The sequence below is a fragment of the Aquila chrysaetos genome, chromosome 21 (assembly GCF_900496995.4).
Source record: "Aquila chrysaetos chrysaetos chromosome 21, bAquChr1.4, whole genome shotgun sequence".
NCBI classification, from domain to species: Eukaryota; Metazoa; Chordata; class Aves; order Accipitriformes; family Accipitridae; genus Aquila; species Aquila chrysaetos.
In genome coordinates this window covers 3,148,576-3,175,191 of record NC_044024.1, presented here as the reverse complement: position 1 = coordinate 3,175,191, position 26,616 = coordinate 3,148,576, and the positions used below count along the sequence as shown (strand labels likewise).

Sequence of the window (26,616 nt, the reverse complement as noted above, 5' to 3'; positions counted from 1 at the left end):
TGCCATGATTTGTATAATAATCAGGGTACCTTCATTAAATGCATTAGTGAGGCAAATCATCAAACCAGAATAATGCATTCAATTACTATATACTCTTGTGAAAGCTTTCTTAAGGCTATTTCATTCAATGTATACTATGGACATCAGTAACAGTCATTCTATAAAACAGCATTCTCCATCTGACAGAACGGTGGAAAAGACAAATCTATTCATTATTCTAGTAAGACTTCAAATTCTTTTGTTCAATAAGGTTTGAACATTTCACATTGATGGCTCTGAAAATAACAGAAATTTGAGGCAAAATCCAAGCCGAGTCCCAAAATGTTCTTAGTTTTGCTTTTGAGAGAGCTGAAAGAAAACTAACAGTGTGATTTTAGCTGGATCTCTTTTGCACTAAAATACTAAGCGTATTTTTCAGGCAATTTTAATTTAAAAACAAATTAACCTACCAAAAATTAAAAAAAAAAAAAAAAAAAAAGGAAAGAACTAGGTTTCTTTCCCCTGTCCTTATCAACTGTCAAGGTAACTGCTTTACTGGCTTTTGCATTAATGTTAAAATAGACTCAATCATACAGAAGAGTGAGTAAGAACACAGCCAGATTTATATTTTCAGATTTCAAGCTTGCAATGAATTTTAGGTTACATTCCAGCACCCACTAAACCCCCACTATTAAATGAAAAAGATATCCTAAAGTGGAAAGAAGCGAGAAATGATCCTGTAAAATCTGTCTTTAACTAGCTCTCTGAAAAGGAGGCAAGAAAATCCTAACTGAAGTTTCCCTCTAGCCTAGCAGAGAGAATAATGAAGTGTGAGTTAGAATGTTTCCAGAATATGCTGGGTCAAAATGGGTTACCATCACCTTAATTTTATTTGTAAAAGGAACGCAGAAGAATCAAACCACAGGAAGCTGTCCCTGGGCTCACCAGAACCATTAGCTTTTCAGTGGAATCAGGCAATGGCAATCACGCTCAGTCCCGTCCCAGTAAGACAACGTGGAAGAGGATAGGTAAGGGCTTTAGAAGTGCACTTATAGAGGCTGTGGATTCAAGCTGGCTGTAACACAAGCAGGGCCCTCCATTCACATATGCTGGATATACCGAAATGTAAATGAGAGTAACGCTGGACTTACTTTCTCTGCAGTTTTCAGAGGAGCAAGTAAAATAGTGGCAAATGTAAGGTGTAGTTTTTATGATGGGGGAAATATATAAATGATAGTGCATGAAGGAAGAAACCGAAGGGAAATTCAGCTCAGCGAACAAAGGGAATACTATTAACATCTTCATTAGACTTTTACCTCTGGACCTACCTCTTTTTGAAAGGATTCAAAGCCTGAAGGTACTCAGTTTTCAGTAGTGTGCAAAGTTTTAGTTAATCGGACTTTTTCCTGTGCGTATACCCTACAGAAATTGTTCTCTAAGAAGTGTTCTGAGGAAATGTGTTCTAATGCTCAGAGCAAAGCTCTGGAAGCTATTTCTAGCTGTGCACAATGACCTTCTGTTTGATCTTGGTTAATTCACTGAAATTTGTTAAGTGTTTTATATTCTAACAAAAGGGTATTATTTTTCCTGTATTTTTGTTCAATATCATTATTAATATCTACTCATTCCTCAGAGGAATTTATAGTGCTCTGTTCATGTTTAATTTCTATAGTGATATCCTCAGCTGAGAGGAGTAATAGAAGTATAAATGCACTGTCTTCTAATTCTCAGACAGACAGTAATAATACCTCCAGACAAGAACAAGCAATTGAAGAGGTTTGATTTTCTGATGAGTAGTCTCTATTGTAATTCACATCTTCTGTATTTTTATTGTACACGTGCTCATAGTTGTAGGACTTGTATTCCTCAGACCAAAACTACATTTAGTCACAGGAAAAGCACGACAAAAATTCAGGATGCTTAGTTATAACTAGGAAAGCTTTAGTAAGAGAGTATCTTTAATGCTATTCTATGTAGCAGCAAGTTTTAAAAATCTAGATGCAGCATACAGAAGCCACATGCAAATAATTCAGGAGATACCGGCAAAGTGCTAGTCTCAAAGCATTAGAATTGTTCTGTTAAACCTGCTGTTTGACAGCTATGACTTTCAATCCCAACACTCCTTGCAAACAATTTCCAGTGAGTGTCTGTTACTAAATATGCCTTAAGGGTGGCAAAGCTTAGCATATGCTTTTTACTGGGAGCATAATGCAGTAGTAGCAATATGCACATAAGCAATAATGCAATGTTCATTTTGCATACGGAACCTAAATATTTTAGCAGTTGAGAATAACACAATATTGGGTAAGTAAGCTTCCTCCATAAAGGAGAAAATGGAGATTATATTCACCATCCCTTGTTGATAGTATTTCCTATGGTAATTGTTTCTTGCACACTTGATTCTTATCAAGATGACCAAGCTGAACCTAAGAAAGTTTCATCTCTTGGCTAACATATTCATGATTTTTTGCTTTACTTATTTAACTGAAGTTGTAACTGGTCTATCTGGAAAGCTGACCAAAGAGTTATCCAATTCTTTGTAAGACAGTTTATGGAATGTACATTAAGTTCTATCTTTTATAATAAAGAGAAACACTAAAGCTTAAGGGGATATATTATGTATTATTTACAGATTTTGAGGTTTTCTGTGTAACTTCCTTCTCTGGACTTTGCAAATTTTCAGTACTATATATAATATACTTCCAAGAGTGATCCCTGAATTTATAAACATAACTGACACATTACTTACTGTTTTCTTCTGCATTCAGTTGCTCTATCTATTCTGAACTCAGGTAAACTAATGAATCCTTCTGCTTTTTCATCCTATCAAAAGAGAAGAGAAAGTGATGGTGAAGAACAACAGAGTTAAAGAAGAGAGAAGTGAGCAGTAGCCATTTGGGTCTTAAACTAAGAACAACTATCCAATCAATTGAAATACTGAACATATGTTCCCCATAATGTTTTTACTTAAAAAAATGTATTTACTTCATCATACAATGTCATTAACTTTTATGAAGTAACTAAACTGACAGTTTCTTAAAGGAGCTGCAGTCATCCTAATTGCCCTTTGCTGAAGATTACAGAAAACCTTTCAGCACCAAATACAGCACCTAAAATAGCATTCAAGACCAACAACTACAGAGAAGAATTGTCAGTTTCTTCAGCATATAGTCTACATTTTAAAACTGTTTTGTCGATGCCTCCTTTTAAAGTCACAATTGTGCAGATCATCTGCCCTGCTCATAATAATTGAGAAGGTTCCTATAGCGAGCTCACCAGTGATTAAATGGAAAAATAATAACTGGAAAGTATCTCTTGTTACTTTTTGCTTCTTTTGAAGTAATTTACCAGGAAAAGCAAGGAGACATATTAATACCAGTCAGATTTTTGAAAAGTATTAGCAAGTGTACTATGAATTATGGCTTGGCTGTAAACAACAGACTGAAAATCAGTGGGACACATAATGACTACCACCTTGCATGTAACAATGTCAGACAAACAAAATGTACAACACAAAATCTGAAGGCCTTTATCATCCACAGCCTGAAACCATACTGTTTTGAGCTGACAAGAAAATAATAAAACTGAGGATAATTATGCTAGTGAAACTGTCCTCTTGAAGAAAATGGAAAATATGTTCTAAAATCTCAGCAATCAAAGCAGGCTGTACACAGACAGTTTAGATCAGGCACTGAGGCTCAATGCATACAAATGGAAGAATAGCAGTCTAACGATTTTTGGCTTCTCCCCTCCATTATTTTTTCCTACATATATGCAGATTGCACAAGCGTAGGCCCAGTAGTTTTCAATAACATTTCGCCAAGAACAGCGTTTTACACACGAGAAACTGCAAACTCCAGACTAATTCAGCAAAAAGCAAAAGGAACATCTATATAAGAATAACTTTCAGATAAAGACATCTACAAATTCAGATTTTCACATCTGCTTCACATAATGCTTAACTAACATGAATGGTTACACTATATACGTCCCCACATACAACTGAAACTAAGGAGAGCTGCATGTGAACACTGTGTTAGTCCAAATAAATAGTATCTGTGGAAAAGTATTAACTACTGACGTATGCATTTCTTTAAGAGTGCCATGAACATCTGCTATTTTATTAAGCTTGGACGTGGACTTTGGAGACTTTAAAAAATAATTTCAATTGAAATATTTCCAGCTAGAGCAACCCAGACCTGGCAATTAAAGTGGCAGTTCACTAACATATCCTACCATGTAGTAAAAATAGACTTCATTCAGAAGAATTATAAAGCTTAAGGTTTAATTTTGGCTTTCTCCAAACATAGAGTATACTTACATTCTGGTTTGTGTACCAGTATAAAGATGAATCCTTCAGAATAAACCAGTACTTTTTCCATTTCTGTGTGAAATAACCTTTGGCATCCTTCTTCTTCCATAACCAGCCTTCACAATCTCCATGCCCCAAGTCTTTGCAGGAAATTCGTCTTCTGCTCCCACTTGTTAGAGAGCTCCCTGGGAATGCAACAATAATGTGAGACATCTCACTGAATGAAAGAATGAAAGAACTATTCTTCTCAATATAAACACACTACTAATTTTTAACGATGATTCGATCTGAAATCCTTCAAGCCAAATCCTCTCTAGTTTCAGGGAGAGGAGATTGAATGAACAGTTTCCAAATTCAACAATGCTCTGAAATTCTGGTTTCAGCATGAATACAAAATAAAAAGGGCCTGGTTTAGGTAGTGGTTTATTTAATCTGTAGAGGGTTCATTGCTCTTAGGGCTGCATTTTCATCTGATTAAGATGGGCATCATCATTCCAAAGGAAAACCGTATTCACTTAGCCCTCAATCTGAAACTCAGAGTATGACATAATCTGTCTACAGATGTAAACACTACCTATTCCGCATACCTTCTGTTACTACTTTTAGCAATAGAAGGCCTGTCAAACTCTGGGAATTTTTTAACTCAATTTTTATAGTCAATATTTATAGTCAATAAAAAAGAAAGATCATCCACTTCCATAAAAATGCACATGCTTACATTTCTTCTATCCTGAATTTAACTGCACTACAATATTTTAACATTATTGCATCCTGTTTAAAGGCACAGCACCAGGGAAAGGTTTTGTTGTTGTTGTTTTTTCAATACATCTTAATCGAAAGGCTTAAAATTTTAGTATGCCTTGTAAATATCAATAAGAACAATTTTTTTCTTAATTATGGTATAATTTTTCCTGAAAAAGACTCTGTAGCAAATTTCCTTAAAATATTAGACAATTTTCTGTGAAAAAACAAGTTTATATTGCTACAAGAATTATATTTGTCCTACAGCTGTGAAACAGTGAAGAAATTTGGGTAACATCAAAACACCATCCTTTGCTCTGCAACATTCCACAACCAAGTTCTTAACCTTTTGCTCTTTTTAGAATAAGATACTGTGCTGTGTCCTGGTCAGGTTTATAAGTATTAAAAATGTATAGTACAATAAAAGGAAAATTTTCATAGAAAGGAGACTAAACCAAGAAACAGACTAAAAAGAGCTCGCTGGCCATATACTTTCAGAATTTATTATGCTGTAACTATTTTTCATAAGTTCATTGTTTTAACAGTCTCAAATAGGCCATGAATAGATAAAGAAAGAGAGCAGAAGGAAATGGCAAAATATACAGGTATTACCTTTCTTCTACTTAAGTAAGTCAGAGGAAATTTTACCACTGAGTCTAGCCATATTATACCTTATAACACATTTATGTGATATTTTAATTTGGTATTTTACTTTGGTGTTTACTAACAAATTCAGAAATATTTGAATTAAGTTGAACTTTGGCATTTGATCCAGATTACTTATTATCAGAGAAGAAGTCTCATTTTGTAGTTTCAAAATGTTAACTCAAGTAACTTACCTTTTGACCATTTTCTGCTTTTTACCCTGAGGGAAGCGTAATGGAATGACTGTAAGGAAAAAAAAATTATGAAAAACCAATGCAGGTAATAGTAGTAACATGAAACAGCTGGCATTCACTACCATCTCCATGGTTATCTTAGGATCAGTTATCATAGGATCTCATATTTGTCATTTTTCTCTTCCTACTGTTATGAACATCATAAAGAAAACAACACAGTCCTAAATCTGCAAATTAAAATCCCGTTTTTCTTTTCAGTTATTAATTACAATAGCAATCAAATCATTAAGGATTCTTTGCATGAATGGTTATGCAGTAGTTTGAAAATGAAGGCTATAAACTCATATGAATGACCTAATAAAATGAATGATACTTGAAGTTTGTTGTAAGTATACATGAGATGATACTTATACAAATATTCATTCAGAAGGAAATATCCATCACAAATATTATACAGTTAATGTATAAAGTCACATGTTCAATTACATGTTGAAGTCACATTCTTTAATTGTTGCCAACCATAGGAAACAATTAAGTTTGTTAGGTTGGTAGGTTGACAGAATAACTGCGGAGAAAAAAAATAAATTCTTTATTTTGTGGCCACATTATAAAATCATTACAGATTCTTAAGAAAAACCTAAAAGCATCTCATTATTTAGACCTTTTAAAAACAGGGATACTACTCAAAAGATGGTAAGGATTTACCTCAAACATGTAAACGGTAAGTGAAAAATTACAGGTCAACATGACGAAGTAGCTGCCTGATTGGTAACTGATGCTGCCATTACCAGTAGAAAAACCAGCAGACATTCACAGCATGATGAACCAGCAGATCCAGGCACAGGGTAGCATAGAAAGGGCCATCTTTTTAATTTTTTTGATTTTTCCTTTGTGACAGATAACAGTCAGCTCAGTAGAGGGCCTAGAAGAAGGGCGCCTCAGTCACTGATGGGGATATCTCCATGCTACCTTACCTGGTGGTATGACTACAGATAATTACCTTTTCCCAGAGATCATCTGACTGCTTACCCTACCTAGGGCAGCTCCTCAGCATGCGGTCAAAAAGCAAACACATGCCTCAAAAGTCCTTATCAACAACTGTGGTACAACATTAAATAAGTGTTTAAATGTCACAATATTAAAATTTAAGATAACTGAGGTTTATAATTAAAATAAAAAATTATTTAAATTAATATTTAAGATAATGAGGGATTACAGCTTAAGCACTATAGAAAAGCAACAGCTGAAAACAGGACTCCAACTATGTGAGAGGCAAAGTTTTATTTTAAATAAAAGTGGAGGAGGGGAGAGGAGTTTTGCACATGCACAGACCTATTTGTAACCCTTCTGCAATTTAGCCAGTGTACAGCGTTGAATAGCATGAACATTTTCTAGGGACCTGCAGAAATCAGCAATTCTTGACTCCTGAGAGCACTGACTCCAACACCAGCTTTCTGTGTTCTGTTTATCTCAGACTGCTCTCCCAGTCAGTTGCAGTATATGAATGCTTCACAAAAATATTGTAATTCTGACAGGTGACAAGTTCTGTAAGTGTATGTGCATTGTATCACCGTAAGACAGTACATATTTTCCATTTAACTTGATAGCTGCAAATGTATCTCTTTGTTTTGAGCACTAGAGAAGACAAAGATTTATGCTTGCTCCTGTGCTATAGGAAACGTAGCAAAAAAGTCAGAAAATGAAAAACCAAAAGTAAGTCTGTGAGAAAGTATTAAAGATGCACAGCAACATTGGGGTTTTTTATTGATGTACTGCAAGCCACAGCAGCAGTATTGGTCAGTCGTCTCGTGCCAACTGTGGTGACTGTGATTGAAACAATCTGTTCAATGTTCCTCTTTCCGCATAAAAATGCATTAGGACAGAGCAGGTATCTGTTTCTGAAAAAGAGATCACCAAATTTGTCCACAATTTAGGCTAAAAAAATAGAGTGATGGAATAAAACCCTATAACTAAATTACAGTTTTCACGTGTGATGGAATTTAAAGAACTGCAGGAAAAAGGGAACAACTGGAGGATATACACATTAGGATACTCATCAGAAACAGGTATGCCTCATTTAATATAAAAGTTTTAAAAATAATGAAAATACAAGCACAACAAATCAAGGAGAGCTGAAAATATTAGCTCTTCTAAAAACATAACTTAATTAGTCTTACTGTGTTTTGTTTATGCACACATACAATGTATTCAAAGCAAGAAAACTAGAGAAAGTGAAAGGTTTGCAATACCTTGGGAATCAGTACTTAATTAGCGCGGCTAACTTACAAAATTCAAGCTTCATATTCTGAGAGATAAAGAAACTACTATATAATTAACTTTGTGGTAAACACTGTAAGAAAACAGTCAGAACTTGCAACTTCAAAATGACTCAGAGTTGCTATGGGAAACAGACAGATGATGTGAGAACATACCGTGGCTGTCAGCATTTAAAGTCTCATCTCAAAACCACAACACAAAGTAGAATGTTAGACAAAATGCACGCCCTCCCACTCCTACCCAAAAAGAAGCACACCATGGAAAAAAAAAAAAAAAAAAAAAAAGATAGAATTGAATCCGTGCTACATGAAGCTAAGTTAATGAGACCTCAACATAATCAGAGTGTAGTAGTAGGAGTGCTGTCATAGAATCACCAAATGAAGTTAGGCTATGTTTAAAAAATGCCCTGGAGACTAGAGATTCAGTTACCTGTCAGGAGGAAGGGAACCAAGCCTATTAATGCAAAACTGGTTGCATGTACCTCTACTATTTTGAACCTTAGGAGTTTTTAAGGAAAAACATAAACAAATTCCAAATACAGCCATCAGTGCCTTCACTAGCAAAGTACCCAAATCATAGGGCACATAGTTCTGATTTCCTCAGATTATGTGTATTAGATTATTTGCAGTACCAGGATCCCAGGGAACAGCCACAGGTCGAAGTGTTTTCCAGTGCTGGCAGCAGGCAAGGTAGGGATTGGCAGATAGGGGCTGCGTACCAGTATACACAACTGCAGGTTTTCACAAACTGCAGAAAATTTAGTCATACATCTTCTGCTGTTGTCACTGGTCTTTAGCCTCACTTTGTAAATATTTTGGAGGCAGAATGACACCTGGCAACTTTCAAAAGTTATTTAGCACCTACTTAGTGTAAAAAGTGCTAAGTCAGAATGAAGAAACAGGCATTCTATAAATGAAGGTTCTGTTGTTTGTCCTTTGCATGAAATATTTCCAAAATAGTAAATAATATAACAATGTCTAGATCTTTTCCACCTAAGACCTTCAAAATTGGTGCCACAAAAATCTTTGAAAATCTTAATCCCATATCTCCCTATCATAGGATTCATACATTTAAATATTTTAAGAGTCGTAAAGATTTTCTTTACCTTCAGGGCAACCTTCCCTCCAGAGGTCCATTCCAACCTAGACATTTTCTATGATTCTTCTCCTAAAACTAGTACATACTTTAGAATACATACTAAGGTTCCTACTAAACTTAACCAAAAGTACAGCATACACATTGACCTGCTGTGGTTGGAGCAGCCAATTTTCTGAAAATGGAAATTATTCCTGGCTTTTTATTTTCAGATGTTTCATAATATAGACAAATTTCAAGGTTTGTGATACCTTAAGTATCTTTTAAAAATATGACAATTAATTGAACTGTTGGGAATTTTTTGTTTTTTTAAAGTCCATTTATAAATCATTACCTTCCTCATGGATGTGCTTCCTTGATGGTCAATGGCAGAACTTGCATATCTAGGACAGAGAGGAAGATAGATATCAAAAAACTGCAGAAAAAAAAAATAAAGCTGAATAAGTAGTGCATATACACTCACAATCTATGCATTTCCAAATGTATGCTTATGGAAGTAATCATGTATCAAAGTTATTTAAAATACAGCACTGAAAACAGGAGGCCCTTTGGAAATTTAACCATTGTTTTCAATGAACAGTGCTAATGTTATTAAGAAACACAAACCCATTCTTAATATTCTGACTTAAGAACACATAAATCATCTGAGAATATCTGGTTCTGATTCAATCACTGGCCTAAAAATACTCAACGCTGATCAGCGAATATTCAAAAGCAACCAACACAATTCCTCCCTCCTAGTGACCACAGTCTTAGAACATATAAATCATCGGTTCTTTGTTGCAGGGCTAACTCTTATTTCTGCATTACTTTCAGCATCAACATTTAACGCAGATATAGTGGATTCCTAGTGTCCAGAGTAAAATGGGAAAGCAGTAGTATTTTTAAACAGAAAAAAGGTCGAAATACAAATAAATAATTTAGCAATTTTGTTTTAAGAGTAATTTGCATTTTAAAATGTAACAGCTTACAGATATGTATTTGAACTGATATTCTGACCTTTAGGAAAGATTCATACATGTTCCATATTTTGCAAAGTTGGTTCTTTCTCATGTCATTACAGAATCAAATCAAGGATAACCCAAATTGCTTAGTCTGTGTCTTCCTTTGAATTACTTTATGGGTATCTTAACTTTAGCAATATGTAAGCACGTGTATAAACACGCAGACATTAATAAGTGTGTAACTATCAGGCCAAATTTGACATGACTGTCAGATATGTTTGCCAGGTACAGAGAAAGTCTAATATCTTCTTTTGTTCTGTTCTTTCCCCACCACCTCCTCTTTCATATTCTGGAAGCACTTAAAACCAGGAAAATCATGAAGACCACAGCTATTTAGCATTTAACTAGAAACGTCAGATCATCAGAAAAACTGTAATTTTTTTGCGGTACTGATATCCTAACAGTAACTTCTTGGCAATCCTGATGTAAAGAATGGAAACTCTTAGCAACAAAATGAACACCAAGTAAACTTTCCCAAAGTAACTGTGATGTATGCTCCAACTGTGGCTAATGTTTATTCATTATGCTTTTTAACATCAATATCCCTGCACTAGAGGAACTGGTATACTGGTTAGTTCTCAGAAAGGCTATTGCAGAGAGCTGCTTTAAGTTCTAAATCCCTGGAGAAGGTCCAGGCAAAGTTTCACTTTTCTGAAGATGTGTGATTAGTGTCCTGACACAATTACTGCAAAACTTTTTAGGTTAGAAAGGAAAAAGCCTGAGACGGTCCCTGTTCAGTAGGCCTGTTCATAAATTTTTCGCTTATTAAGGGGACATTTTCTGCATACCTTTCTCATATAAATACTATGCATAAAATAATTTGTCTCTACATAGTTAGTAGCAGTTGTATTCCTAAATCCTTTTGAAACACGAAAATAGTGGAGGCTGTTAGGTAGGCACAGGCATAGTAGTGGTCCTCCAAAATTTTTAATAGCGTACAGTTGTGATTCCTTAGCATCAAAGAGGACAGAGGGAAACTGAAAAGAAACTCATCTAACCCTCTCTCAAGGCAACTGAGGGCAATGCTGTGGAGGTTTATGAACTCAAGAGTGTTCTGAAGAGAGGAAAGAGAGAATAAATATTCAATGTCTTCTTCAATAAAGGGGCTATATAAGTTATATACAATTAGCAGTTAGCTGCTTTTGGTTTGAACCTTCATTCATTAAAACACAATTAAAATTTTTGGTATTCACAGTATCCTGCAGCAAAGAGTTCCATAACGTTTTGCTAGAGGATGCCATGGATACCAAAAATTTACACAGACTTTAAAATGCAAAAATACTATCTATGGTGTATCTGAGCTTTCTCCTGGAGTTCTCTAAAGGCTAGAGAACAAAGCAGGGAACCATCACCAGAGGCCTTTCCTTATACAATTACAAGCAGTATTAGCCCTTGATGGAAACAGGACACTGAATCAGGGTCAACTTTGTCTGATCTAGCACAGAAATTCTTAGACACTCAATTTTCCCTCAGGTTTCCAAAAGTAAGAAAAAAGAGAAGTGGGAAAACCTTAAAATTGTGAATATTCTTGCATACGTCTTAGAAATAGAAAAGGAGTGCAAGAATGGGAAAGGAATTCAGGGGAAAAATTAAAGAGGAATAAAAGGATAGCGGACATTTTTAACATATTCCCAAATTCTGTTGGTCATAATAATATGTCTTAAGTCAGCAAGACAGGAAGTGGCATTTTCTCATTTGATGATTTCCACTGCTGTGAGAAATCAAATTTACGAGGAGAAACAACTACTGCATTGTCAGTTAAAAGCATCTATCAGTCCTGAGTCAAAGGAAATTTCCAGACTGCAGTGAAAAGATGGGATGCATAACATTAAAATTAAAATCATAAAAGTTAATAGGCAAGACTTCGAAGTTCTGAGCTTTCTGTAGATCACAAGGATTGAAAGAAACAACTGAAAAACAAAAAAAGTTCAGCTTACAGCATTTGGTAAAGGAATGGACAGACGCCCAAACCGCTGCAAGGCAGATTTTGTCATTAATGCTCCATTTCTGTCTGCCCATGAGAATGCCATAAATGCACTTCAATCCTGCTGGGCATTTCCCCCCTCATTTCTTGTCTGTTTCTTTAATCGAGGCTTTGACCCATCTGGAAAGTGTCAGTTTCAATGCTTCCATTCTTCCTCTCAGCCAATATACAATATGAATAATACATCTGTGTTTTTATTCAAAAAGTCCTTAGTCAAGTTTTATTTGCTTCCATGCAAACACAATAATGCGTCTCCTCACACTAATCAGACTCTTACCAGCAAAAGTGTTGTAAAGTTATAGAAGCAGTCTGCAATCAAGCTTTTGAAAGCTCTTCAAAAGTTGGCATCTTATGAAAAGTCAGGAATAGGTGTTCTAATGTACAATTAGCTTAATTTTTTTATTTAGGAACAGTTTTCAACAGTCTGCAGAAGTTTTATTGTTTGTTTGTTTGGTGGGTTTGTTTTTTAAAGATTTTATGTCTATCAAATACTCCTCCCCGAATCTAATTATTCCTCAGATATTCAGATCTACAGATGACAGAAGAAGAAATACTGATCTTTTCTTCTCTTTAGACAAGTAAATTATCTGTGTGAAAGTGACAGAACCAATTAATTTAGACACAGAGGAACCTTAGCATGTTGTCTCTTCTGGTTGAAATAATCTGTATCATACTTGGTTGAGTTATTCCTCACCTTTCTTTTTAGGAAAACAGTTGTTACAGAAGTGAAAGGGAAAAGAATGAGGTGAGGGGGGCGGGGTGGGAGAGGCACGTGCAGTGATACGGTTATAATGGCCTGGACCAATATTTCTCAAATCAATTAAAACAGTTGATCATCTACTAAACGCTTGTTTTCTTGTTCATGTATAATACTGTTTTTGAAACAAACTGCAGAACCCAGAAAAAGGAGGACCAATCACTTAGGAGTAACTTATAACAATTTAAAAAAACAATAACAAACAATTATTTCAGGACGTTTGCAGAAACATTCATTGCATATTATGACATAAAGAAAGGCAAAATACTAAGCAAATAACTGCAATACTTTAAATGAAATTTAATTTTGTAATAAAGCTCATTCTAAAATACTTATTCTATCATACAATTTTACTCAAATGGATTTTTGAGGTATTCCTATTTGACAGAAATGTAAAGGACTTTAGCAATGTCTATTGTGAGTTCTGATATGCTCTGCTTAGCTATGTATATCATATATTGGAATTTCTATGGATAAAAAGGTTGCCTCCCTCCTTATCCATTCTTCAGAACTTTGACTAAATTATATGTTGTAAGCAAACGGAGGCGAATATAAAAAGAGAAGAATTAGAGAAATACAGGTACTAAGAAGCAAGCACAGATCAAGGTTAAATACAGTCTAACTCTAGTCTCAGTACTAGATGCATATTGACTCAGTATTCAGTCAGAATGATGATGCTGAACATAGAGCTAAAGTAGAAAGGTTAACAAGAATGAGCTAAAAAAAGATGGAAATGACTTTGACCTAGGTGGAAGCAAAACACTGAGATTTTAAAGGACTCGAGTAAGTGTGGTAACTTCCAACTCGCATCTTAAAGGACATACAAATGAAGTGCAAGTCTAGTGATAAGATTTGTAATCAGGATTTAATAATATTTGTAATCAGGATTTAAAATGAGGAACAGTGTTGTATGATTAGAAAATAGCAATAAAGAAGCTCTAGAAAATGAATTAGAATGGAAAAACCTAGAAGTATGGAGGGCAGCAGAAGTACTATATTCCAGTTTAATGTATTTGATAAAAGCTGTAAGAATCAGAATGTAAAGACATACCTGCTAAAATATTTCTAACGAATGCTGAGAATTGTCACCTACCAAATACTGAATATGTGAAATCAACAACATAGCTCCATGCATCTCTGCAGTTTTGCTATCAGAGCGGTTATTTCCATTTAAGAGCATCACGAGAACTCTGAGTATCCTGCACTTGCTGTTCATACAAAAATTCCTTTTATAGTGAACAGAAGTGACTTGCTATTTCTTCATAAAGCAAATATCACTAAGCAAGTGCAACCACCCCCATGTTGATACTCATTCCTCTTTTCCTTTTGAGGTACATGTTTTCATTTTCTGCCATAGAAAGATAACAACACATCTTTAATTGTCCCATAAACTCTAGTAAGGAATGGCGTTTTAGCTTGTAAAATTTATAGAATATCTACTGAAAATGAGGACTGATTTAAACCAGCTGCATACAAATTAAGCATCCTTTGATCCCATAAGCAATGATCAGAAAGAAGGCAAAATAAAAGAGCTCTTACACATTATCAGTGCTCTTAATTATAACATTCCAATTCTCTGTTACCTTCAGGGTCATTAAATCTATCACTAAATGAAAGTTATAACCGTATCAGAACAAACTGATGTATCTTATTAGATTGCTATCATTTTGGCTTCTCCACAGGTGACAGGATACAAACAATAAATCCCAATGCATGAATCAAGTCTAGAAACAAGAATAATTACTTTGTGTGTTACTTACCTTTCACCTCATCGTTGGTACCTGTAATAGTTATAACCTATATTGTTGACTTTTTTTAAGCTCCTACTCTGGCAGTAATGGATAGGATTAACAACTAGAAGTAATATAAAATGATTCTAGTTACAACAAACTGCTAATATATATTTACCATTGATTAAACAATTTTAGACACTAATCATTTCTTTGATTTGTATTTTATTATTTGACCAGAGCAATCCAAGCTTATCGTCTGACTATTCAAATTTGCAATAATTTTTTAATCTATGAGAGTTTCCAGTAGGTAAAAAAAGAAGACTATTTGCCAGAATTTACTCCTGGAACAGAGATAACTGGGTATAAATTACTGGGTAGTGTATTTCATGTTCTGTCATGGTACAAAATGCTCTGAGCATTCTGATTGGGGACCTATGTGGAATGACTAAGTTGATGCACAGTCCATAAACAGGCTATTTTGAGAGCTTTTCTTCCTAGTCCTTTGCAGGATGGCCCATTTCATAAGGTTACATAAATGTAGGAGCTCAAGTACACAGCACAGATGATCAAGAGAGAATTTCAAAGCTGTTGGTTAAACATTATGGACAACAGTGAAGCCTGCACTTGAAAATATACTTAGTCCCTGCTGCCACCTGGATACTTAGAAGCATATGGCGATTCCAAACACAGAGAGCCTGAGTAACAACTCTACTGATCCACAGCAGCTATGAACAACTAGAAAATGGCATCTATCATCCTGCTCTTTTTTACTTAGCAAATACTTGGAAGATGTAAATTTCTAGATGCAACGGGCATTCAAAGCTCTCTTCAACCTTTATGTCTCACAATCTGAATTACTTCAAGTGCACTCTGGTTGCAGCTCAGGGTCAAGGCCACCATAATTAACTTGAGAAAAAAAAAATCAGCACATTAGAAAATACATTGGTGCAGGAAAGCATTGTAGGTACAATGGGAAATTTCCTTATGGCTGGAACATATGAACACATATGTAGCAATTTGGATTTATCTATGCGGTCATGGGAATGCATTTTTAACCACCTTGCCTGGATTAATGATTTATATTTAGGTTATTAGAACCTCCATAGCTTATATAATGTATTCCTGTCACAACTAGTAAATTCTCACTGTAAATTAATTATTGAGTATTTTGTAGTGAGATTTGAAATCCTTTCTCAGTTCCATGCTGGTTCAGCTACTGGCTCAGAACTATGCTATAGGCTATTACTTGATACTTCAAGTAACAGCCAGCTCGCTCAGATGCATCTGTACTGTTTTGCAGTCACTGTAATACAGGTGTATCTGTACATGCAAGATTGACAAAGCAATGTCAAGACTAAAAGTTATTTTCAAAATATTTATCTCTTCTTACCTCTCCAGCATTAACCACAACTAAAAAAAAATAATTTCCAAAGCATGCCACTGTGGACACGATTAAAACAATTCTTAAGCATTAATATTTACAAAGACAAAACATGTCATGAAAAAGAACCTGAGCAGCATTTTCACATGGTAACTAAGTGCAAATACTCATGAAAACTGTTTATTCAGCTAGCAGTTGTGCAATGTATGGATGATACAATTCTTTTCTGACTTCTCTTTCCCTTGCAGAGCTGTGTGGTCAGCTAAGCAGAGTAAGATCTTCAAACTCATGGTCTCTGTAATAATGTCATGGTTATGTTACGCACGCATGTCTAGAATCCACAGATGTCAAGGTTTCCTATTACTAGAAAAAAAATTATCCTGAAGTAAAATGAAGATCAAAGAACACAGTGAATCCTGCTAACATATAGTCAGACATTTGTCTGCAAAAAAGCTGCAGCAGCGACTACCTGTTAGATACTCATTATCCCTTTTTCATCTGTGAAACAACAAACAGGGTACAGTGCTTCCGGTAAAAAGGAAAACAAGTTGGCTGCTTCTTCAGGTAGCATTTAATTTAGCTTGCCTTCCCAAAACCTCAGAACACTCACACAATCAGTGATTCTACCTCCAATTGCAGAGTGTAATTTCCTAAATCATGACACCTGCTCAGACATGGAGTCACAACTTGTCTGTAGCTGCCCTACTTTTCTAGCCACAAGACTGCTTTAAAAGTAGAGCTCAGGTTTTTCTGTATTATCTGTCAGATAGGGGCAGAGTTTAATGTGTGTATGGACAGTATCTTATAATGAGGGGTATGGGTGCTCTGCATGGATGGTGAAGAGTCCAGCCCTGTGCATCGTGCTGGGCCAAATATGTGATGTAGATGTGCCAAAAGAGTTTGGAAGAAACCAGAGTTGTAATGCAGAGATACCTAGCTTTTATTCTGCTCAAGGCTAAAAAAAAACCTGCTAGAGTTGCTTTACATTCTACTCATTTGATGAGTTTAAAAAGCTAGATATTCATAGTAACATTCTGTAGTCTTGTATTTCTCACATAGTTGCTAGTGTTTTCAGTATATGTTCCCTGCAGTACATTCTACTACGTGCAAGAAACATCCTTCTTCTGGTTTGGGGCTTTTTTTCTTTTTTTAAACAAAGGATGCAATCATACCACAGAAACTCGATAGGCAACTGGGTTAAATATCTGAAATATTTTTATTTTGGTTTAAGCTGTTTAAGCCACTTAAAAGAAGGTTATTAGGAGCAAGAAGATATAACTCTGACTCTTTTAAAATATTTTTCAACATATTGAAAAGATATAATATGGTCATGTTTTGGACCTGAAATTTAAAATGTGCAGGAGAAGGATTAGGAAAGGGAGAGTCATTCTATAAAAGAATATAAAATAGCCTTTTGCTAGATTATAAAAGAACAGCCTTTGCTAGAATATAAAAGAATAGCCTTTTGCTATGAAAGTTTGCCAAAATTTCATCAAGTCATATGTCCCTGGAAAATATCTCTTGGCAGATGTCCAGTAGAGACTTGTGTCCTGTCCACCAAGGATGTTCCATCTGGATTGTAATGTCCCTGCCAAACCGAGCATGTGCAATCCACCCAGAATAATTAGGCATGCTTTGCTCTATGAAGAACAAAATTCCTTTGCAACTCTTCCTTGTGGCTGCAAGAAACTGTGAGCGTGGAGAAGGAAGACAAAAAAGGGGTGAGAAGTACAACTTTTTTTTGGCAGGGGCGTGCGATTTCTTTCTGTTGCAGAAAGTCAGGTAGGAAGGACCTGAGGGAGGGAGCAACCATACTGGAATGAAGAAGGGTGAGAAAAGGGAGTGACAAAAAATAAGGTGAAAGAAGCGTGAGGGAAAACCAGGACAATAGCACCTGGCATGAAAGAGTTGGGACACTAAGTGAAAGCAGTAAAGACGTAAGATTTACAGAAAACAGTAAGTTCTTAAAACTTCAATACAAGTGGTAAGGACAAAAGGTGAAATCCAATTGTCACTTAAAATGAGACTGAGAATGACACACTTTTTCCCCCCGTGTAACCCCTGCCTTATACAAGATGGATACTGCTTTGACTCTGAATGGGAAGGAAATACTAAGCAGGACTATACTTAATTTATTGTAAAAATAAGAATCTACATTTAGCTGAGGTAATGGATGATGAGGTAACAGACTACTACAATGGCGGCAATGGAGAGACAAGACGGTCTTTTATAAGGTGAAGTAGAAATTTACCCTAGAAAAAGTCTTTTGAACTCCATCTTTACCTCACTTTCATCAGTGATAACAGTGCTACTCAATTTAGTTGAATGCCATTTTAAACATGCACAGCACCCTACAACTGGGGAAACATCAGTAAATTCTTACCATTACAACTGTCTTTGAAATGAACTACAATGTTTAATACACATATGAAAAGGTAAAAATGCTGGCAATTCTGAGAAGTCAGGCACGAGGTGACTTGTGTTTGGTGATCAACAACTAATAGGTTGTACCTCAGACTTCTAGCTGTAATGTAGTGGTATTTATACCATTGAAGAAAATCATCAATTGTAAATCCTTTAGATTGGTGAAAGCACTCTAAATATAATTAATTATTTTATATTCAGTGCATGGTTTAGCTTCTTAAATAGGTCTAGGCCATATACAGGATGAAAAAAAATGTATAAAATAATAATTATCTGTATGAACAGATTCCAATTAAGCTTAATTATGATGTACTATGATACCCAAGCATCTGTTATTTCAAACTTATTCTTTTAATATGACTTGTTGGATGCAACTAGAATATGAACATACTTCATCAGATAAACTGCAAAGGAAAGAAAGACAAAATCACTATTTTATTCATTAGAATTAGTTGATTACATTCAAATGTAAGGGAAAAACTGAAGTCCCCATTCTTAGTATTTATCAAATACAAGCCACAAATATAAACAGTAATTTTTTGTACAGACTGAATTAGCATGTAGACGGCAGATTTTTTCAATGAACCATTACTTCAAAAAATCATGCTAGACATGCATTATGCTTTTCATCCTCAGAGTGATTCTGAAATACTAAATTTCAAAAGTGAAAAGAAAGGAGAAAAAAGAAAGGAGAAAAAAGAAAGGAGAAAAAAGAAAGGAGAAAAAAGAAAGGAGAAAAAAGGATGGGGGAAAACATCTACCACTTTGTAGTAGTATAATTCCCCACCCCTCCAGTAATCTTTAATAAACATACATCTGAATTATTTTTTCAACCTTTGCAATCTATATTTATATTAGAAGTTACCAAATGCAAGTTAGGACATTTACTAAATTATATTAATGCTAATATCACTAAACCCTGAAAATTTATTCCTCAAATATTGCAACTAAATTTCTAAAAGTAAAAAGTGAATATAATTCATAGATAGATTATGTATATATTTAAATACAGTATAACAGAAGTAATTACCTTTCAGTATCTCCACTGACTGTGTCCCCTGCTCTCTGTAGAAGAAAAACAAATAGTATTAAGCACGACTAAAGACTATACTTCCTTGGTGCACTCAACATAGTGGTATCTGCAGCAAAAGAAGTCACAGAAGTAAACCACAGTAGTCATTCTGTAACTAAGGAAAAGGAAATGGAAAATTTATTTCAGTTTCTAACTAAATGTTATTTCACAACGAAGATCATGTTTAAAGCAATTTGCATCTGCACTTATAAAATAGTTTCAGCTGCTGTATAATTGTGATCAAAGCTCTTTAAAACAAGAAGGGAGCTAAAAATTTGTTAGAATGTCAATGTTTGCAAAAATGTTAGTATTTGAAAGGGAGTTTAAGCGTAAAGGACAAATATTACAATATAGAATACAGAATTTCAGAAGAATGAACTGTCATCAAAACTTTCCTTAATACCATTCTTACACAGCTTTGCCTAACTTGATTTACAACACTGGTTATTCCTCTGAGGTTTGGAAATGAATGTGTCTTTTAGTAGCAAGTGATTCAGGATTAAAAATAAAATCTTCAGACTGTTTTTTTCACTTTAAACCAAGCTTTATGATGGAGAACTTTTCCCACAGTTAAACAGTTTCTCATCTTAAAGTTACCAAAGCGTATGTTTTAAAATTAATGTGTATTTGTTCATAAGTGCAGAAATCTGCACCTGAAAAATCTTTGAGTATATGCTTTCTGAATAACCAAATAGGAAACAGATTATTTTTTGTAAGTATAATGTTTGTGTTTTAATATCACTACTTTAGGCATACAGTAAGATATTTAATCGCACGTGACTTCAGAGAACAGCTACAAAACTGAAATGCCTGTTGCACATGTAAGACAGGAAGTCTGCTGGGTCTGTTTAACCACATGGGCTATAACATAGGTATATTCTAACAGCGTGCATTTCTAAGAAAACTTTAAAATGTTCAGGGGACAGGCACGCATTTTGCCACCTCCTTCCTTCACGTATCCCCCTGGTGTATCCATATACAGGATCATTTATCATCTTTCATCATGCTATTTCTACTACAGGTAATAGATGATTTGCCACTTGAAGCAGGCAAAAACCCCTTAAGTGACCAAGTTACCCTGGTAATAACTAGTAAGTTTGGAGGGGATTGATGATACCAGAGTAATGTTAAAATATCTCAGGAGTCTTGTTTGTCACCTGCTTACATGTAATAAGACTAGTTACCTAACCTAAGATCAGAAAGACATTTTCCCTGCAGCGGGAGCATGAAGATCTACACAAATACTTTTTCTTCTTTTCTCTTAAGCATTCCCGTTATCCAAAGCATTCCTTGTATCCAAAGGAGAATCAGCCTCCTGCAGGAACATGGTGAACATACCGTAACATTATTAATGGGAAAGATTTATTTCCAAACTATCAAGCATATGAAGGTACTGACAGCCTATATAAAGTCAAAAGTGGATCGCTAAATCAGTACATGAATTTTCATAATGGTCACTGTAATGATCATAGGGCTGAAAATTAAAGAATGGTAAGCACTATTGCTGATTTTGCAGCTGGTACATTCTACGACGTGTTAGTGTCTTGAATAAAACATTGCCACAGTTAACCCATACTCAAGCCAGAGACTATGTCATGGCAAAACTGCCTACAATACAACATAAATGACACACATTTAAAAGTTTTCACTTAAGTAGGCTTTACTGTCTCTTAGCTTCCACAATAAATAGGATGCTACAAATTTTAAGAGTAACTTCATTTTCTCTTGTTGCTACATTAAATACTAACCTTTTACTTTTTCTGGTAATTGATTCAGCTAAAATATTCTAGCAAATGTGAGCATCAAAGATGATAACCATTCAAATAAGAGAACTTACCTGATGAAAAGTAATGAAATGGTGGCCTTACACTTAAAAGCAGGGAGTTCTCCTACATACCTTGTTGAAACCAGGCACAAGGTAGGAGCTCCCTATCGAGTAATTGAGTACACAAAACTATAACAGGCTTTCTTGAGTGCTATAAACAACTTAATTCTCCTTAGAGTACACTGCAATCTAGCCTAAAAAACCCACAAAAATGAAAATATACCATCTAGAAATATTCATATTTTCTTGAAGCCGACTGTAAGAGATAACAGCATACATCTAAAGCAAAATATCTGTTTGAAGAGCTTCAGTAAAATGCTGCATAAGAAATGTCAGATTTCTGCTGCTGCTAATGCACTATTAAATACAAATGAACCAATCTGATCATTCCTGAAAATACTGTGGACAGCCTAGTAGAATATTGTGTAGCCAACCGAGCAAAAGAACTTTGACAGCAGCACTACCCATGCTACTGTTATAAAAATAGAATTTATTCATACTAGAAGGCTCAAAGAATTTCTTCTCGTATCCCTCTGCCTTCTAGTGTTACTAATTTTAGAAACTAAAAGTGGGAATAATAATTTAGTCAGTTTAAGTGTTTCCCATTCTATTTCTTAATTAGTAGAGGCCTTTCTTTTCCAAAACTGCTCCCAAAGTAAAAGCAAAGGATTTCCAAATCAGGGTTTATTCACTTTTTCTCCCAAATGGGACTCATCCCACACTCCCTTCCCTGACAAAGCTACAATAATCCTCCTTGTTCACACTGTGCCAGCCATCTTCTTTTCATCACCTGTATTACAGATTTTCACTACCACTACACAACTAGCCCAGTTACTTACTTCCTTCCAAAAAAACGCACAAAGAACCCCTATATCATGGGTGATCACCCTGGATCATGGTTCCAAGATTCCTTTTGATCAGATATATTCCATTAGTACAGCTGTAAACAATTGCTAGGATGTTGTGAACTTGCATATATTAGACTGAAAAAGACACACTAGAGTGAAATGTGCTTCTGTTAATAAACCATGTTTTTCTAGAGGTCTTTCAACACCACCAATTTTTTGCATTAACGAGCACTAATTTTCAGATATTTAATAATCTAATCTAATTAACTAAAACACAGTCTGTAGTAGGGAAATTTTACAATGGTTCTATAATAGTGGAAAAAAGAAAAAATACGAGTTAACCATTTAACTACTCACGGATTATGTAAATTGTAACTGATTATTAGTTCACTGCAATTTAGAAAAGACCAAAGAAGAATATCTGTATAAATACAGAGAGGGAGGAAAGAGTTGATATGAGTACTTGAAAGGTAGAAAACATATTTAAAGACCTTTTAATCAATACTTAATTTATTAGAAAAAAATCTCTGTTCCCAACCATCTCATTAATAACACACATATTATTACCAATATTTAAGTATGGACACTAGGGATTACTATAAACATACACATATGTATGACCTTCTATTTGACTGAATTTTTATCCTCAAAGAAGATATCATTGGAGTACAATCTGGTTGCTAGCTTGAAATGCCAAACTTATAGAAGGATTTCTGATAGCATGTATGGAAAAAACCACACACTGGCATTTCTATAAATGTGTATGTATAGCTATAATTAGTTTCCTTGTGTAATTGCAATTACATGCACAAATACAATACTGACAATGATTTATAGGTGGTAGACTCCTATCTGCAATTTCAGCAACCCTACATATAATTTTTCTGAGCAGTTGCTTCTTAACAGTTCCTGATATTTGGAAGACAAATTGCCTTATCCTAGTTCTCAAACTAAAACTTTACTTCATCTTAGTAAAAGGCCACTTTGATGACTAGTAGACCTGTGGGAGGCTCAGGAGGCACAAGTCTTGTCATGCTGTCACAGACTATAAAGCACAAATTCTGTGAAATTCAGGTCACTGGCACCTATCAGCCTTCTTTAGTCAGCTTCACATTTATGTAGCTCTAGGGATTTCAGTGGATCTACCTCTGACTTGCACAAGTAGAAATGAAAGGACTATAAGGCCCATACGGTCTAACAAGCACATCTGTTGATCCTCTCCCAAAGCAAATCCTGTAGAAAGTTCTATTTACCTGAGATTTCTATAAATAAATGATTAAAAAAAAAATTGTTTCCTTGAACCAGGATTTCATCATGAAAAGAAATATTTTCTCCTAAGAAGTAAAGAAATCACAGAAATCACAGAAAACAAAAGAACCCTGAACTGCAGAGATAGTGTGAAAACATTCAGAAGTCATTGTTTACCTGTTTACTAGTGGAAGAGACTAGAATAGATGATAATGAGATTAGAATAGTTTGATAATGAGTGTTACTGATCCCAATGGTCAAATGCAATATATTCATTCCACCTAGATATGTCATTTATTCAGATGCAAAAAAGATTCTTTTACCTTTATCAAAAATACTGTTCTTCTATACTCAAATATTTAATTCCCTACAAAAATGATTTCTTCTTCTGCTTCCTTAACTCATATATTCATTATCCTAAGCATTTCTTTACATTACCTTTGTTCAAAAGTGAACCAGTAGCCTTGTTGCCAGGGACTTTACTTATCTCTCTAGCTCAGTGAGCTGGTGCTTAACCCATTGAATACACTTGCAAATGATGCTCAGCTAAAAATGAAAGTAGCCTTTGAGGTTTTTCTTTCACTCACTTTTGTTGAGGGGAGAGATAATAGAGACAGGAAATAATCTCAGGCAATCTACACCCATGTACAGGTCAGAGGTACTCAATTTTTGCGGTGAAAAAACTCAAGATAACAGGTGAGAAAATTAACTAAAGACAGAAGAAAAATAGCCACTCAGAATTTTTAATTATGTGGTACATTATGAACATTATGTCAGCATATAGCAGGCAACAGAGAAAGCAGCAAAATTTTAACAGAATGGAAGTTCCATTTTTTGAAAAATGCTACATCCAAAAGAGAAACTACCCCAGATTATACATGAGGTTAAAAAAAGTATTCTAAAAGAATATCTAAAGGAAGACTGCCCTGTGGCTAACAAAATTTATCTTATGTAGTAAAGCAAAAAGTAGTCCAAAAGGACAAATCACAACAGTGGATAAACTGTATTTTACGTTGACCAAAGCTTACCTTTGTCCTCATCAATCCACTCTTTTAATTTAAGGGAAATTAAAGAAATTTAAGGGAGGTTTAATCTGAACATCAAAGGTGTAAAAAATAAACAAACAAAAATATCCACAGGCCCCCCCAAAAACTCAACAAAAAAAGTCATTTTCTTCAAAACCTAAGAATTAATACTGCATTCCAAAGGAATGGGTGGTGTGGTTTTTGGTCAAAGAAACCCAGCATATTAACTTTTAGCTATATTTATGTTCTCTGAAACTCTTATGCTTTTCTGGAACAGACACCTGATATGATTTTGTCACAATAAACTAACTAGAACTACTGAGCTTTATGGAATGAGCAATCATTCCATATTGTATACTAACAATCTTAATTTTATACAAGATGTATAGCAACTAAAGTGGACACTCACTTGAAGTATCCACCAAATTTAGAGAATAGAATTTTATTTCATCACAGAAAAATTACAAGGTAGAATTTAATGCCATTTAATAAAACCCTGAAGTTTTACGGATTTCACATGAAAAACATAATGCAGTTCCTTCCTGAAGAAAAAAGCATTCAGAGCCCTAATACAGTTGGAAATCCAATCACATGAAATTACGCTGTTAGAGATGGAATGTATTTCTAAGTGCAACTTTCCACTGTCACAAAGCACGAACATTTCTTGCCGAGAAGTTAAGAACAGCCGACATGCAGCCCAATATTCAGCGGTGATTTTGCTGCACAGGATTCCATGGGAAAGGTAAGGCAAGTGGAAGAAGGGGAGTTGCTGAAGTTGAAAGGATGTAGTGTAGCTCAAGAAGTTACACAGGTCAGGGAAAAAGTCAGTCAATTCCTTCCCCTCCCTTTTTCTCACTTTCCCCATTCCTCTAGGTACAGGCTACCCGTGACCCTGCCCTACACAGGACTGAATGTTTCTGTCATGCAATGCTTTCTCTCGTCCTCCAAAACCCCGGCCTCATTCTCTTGCTGGGGAAGGGAGGAAGCTTGCTGAGAAGGTGACAAGGGAAAGGACAGGACCAAGGCCTGAGCCAGTGAGTAGAGAGAAAGACTCAGAGGAGAGTCTTCAGAGTACTACAGCTGGCTTCCTGCATACTGATTCTTTTGTCAGCAACAGTAGGAGATAATATTTGTATTATAAGGAAGATGAGTTTGCATATTTGCATTTGGTGCATTCTTCTGGATGACAAATATTGCAATTATGGTAGCAATAGTATCAGTTGTAGCTAATATTTATTAACAAATGCTGAATCATATCAATCCAAATGGCTGTTAAATTTATCTTTAGACTGCATGTACAAAATCAGAAATAAAATACTTTTCTTTGGTAGCCTGGAGAAATAATAAAAACAAGCCATAAATTCATTTGCTAAAATAATACAATGCAGTAAATCTTAGCTCTGTTGTGACTTTCTGGAGTCAACGGACTTTACAAATTGCAATTTACACACGAAGATACAGTAGGTTAATGAATGATTCATTTGCTAACTTTCATTGGTAGTTTGTAGTGGTTCGTTTGAAGACTGCAGAATGACATAATTAAAATATGTTCTAATACAGCAAAATTACTTATGAAAACATTGTGTATGTTTGAATAAAAACAGCCTCATATTTGCTTTGCTGTACAGCTTCCTAATATAACTATCAATTTAAAGAGTTCAAAACAAACAAGGTAGCCTAAACATTTGGAAGCAAGCAATAATACATAGCCTGTCTCATGGCTGAATTGCTGAAGCAGGTATCACAGGCCAGTACAAATACATCAGTCCTAACCACTGCAGCGTGTTCAATGCAAAATTCCAGGTCCTCTCCTGAAATACTGTGTGACTGGAGCCTAGGACAGGTCTACAACAAATAATGGAGAAGCTCATACCTCAGCTGAGCTTCACAATTGCTCTATAGAGATGGATGGACATATTATGCTTGGATCGAGATGTAGTATATTATTTCAGGAGTAAGCGCAACCATTTTTCTAAGTTGCTTCTGGATGTGAAAAGGTATATCTGAAACAAACATTGGTTTGTGCTGTGCAGATACATGAGCTAAATTTGGTCGAACTTAGAGAATCTATA

At 35.1% G+C, this 26,616-nt stretch overlaps 1 protein-coding gene across 3 annotated transcripts in view; it reads right to left on the bottom strand.

Moving 5' to 3' along the window:
* LOC115333553 (connector enhancer of kinase suppressor of ras 2-like) overlaps positions 1-26,616 on the bottom strand; it is a 212,381-nt gene that overhangs the window by 21,163 nt on the left and 164,602 nt on the right. For all 3 annotated transcript variants that reach the window (XM_029996622.1, XM_029996623.1, XM_029996624.1), the window contains exons 14-18: positions 19,557-19,591; positions 9,578-9,626; positions 5,872-5,920; positions 4,301-4,476; positions 2,729-2,802 (exon numbers count right to left, since the gene is read on the bottom strand). In XM_029996622.1, coding sequence (XP_029852482.1) covers positions 2,729-2,802; positions 4,301-4,476; positions 5,872-5,920; positions 9,578-9,626; positions 19,557-19,591 — 383 coding nt within the window. The remainder of the gene's footprint in view (positions 1-2,728; positions 2,803-4,300; positions 4,477-5,871; positions 5,921-9,577; positions 9,627-19,556; positions 19,592-26,616) is intronic.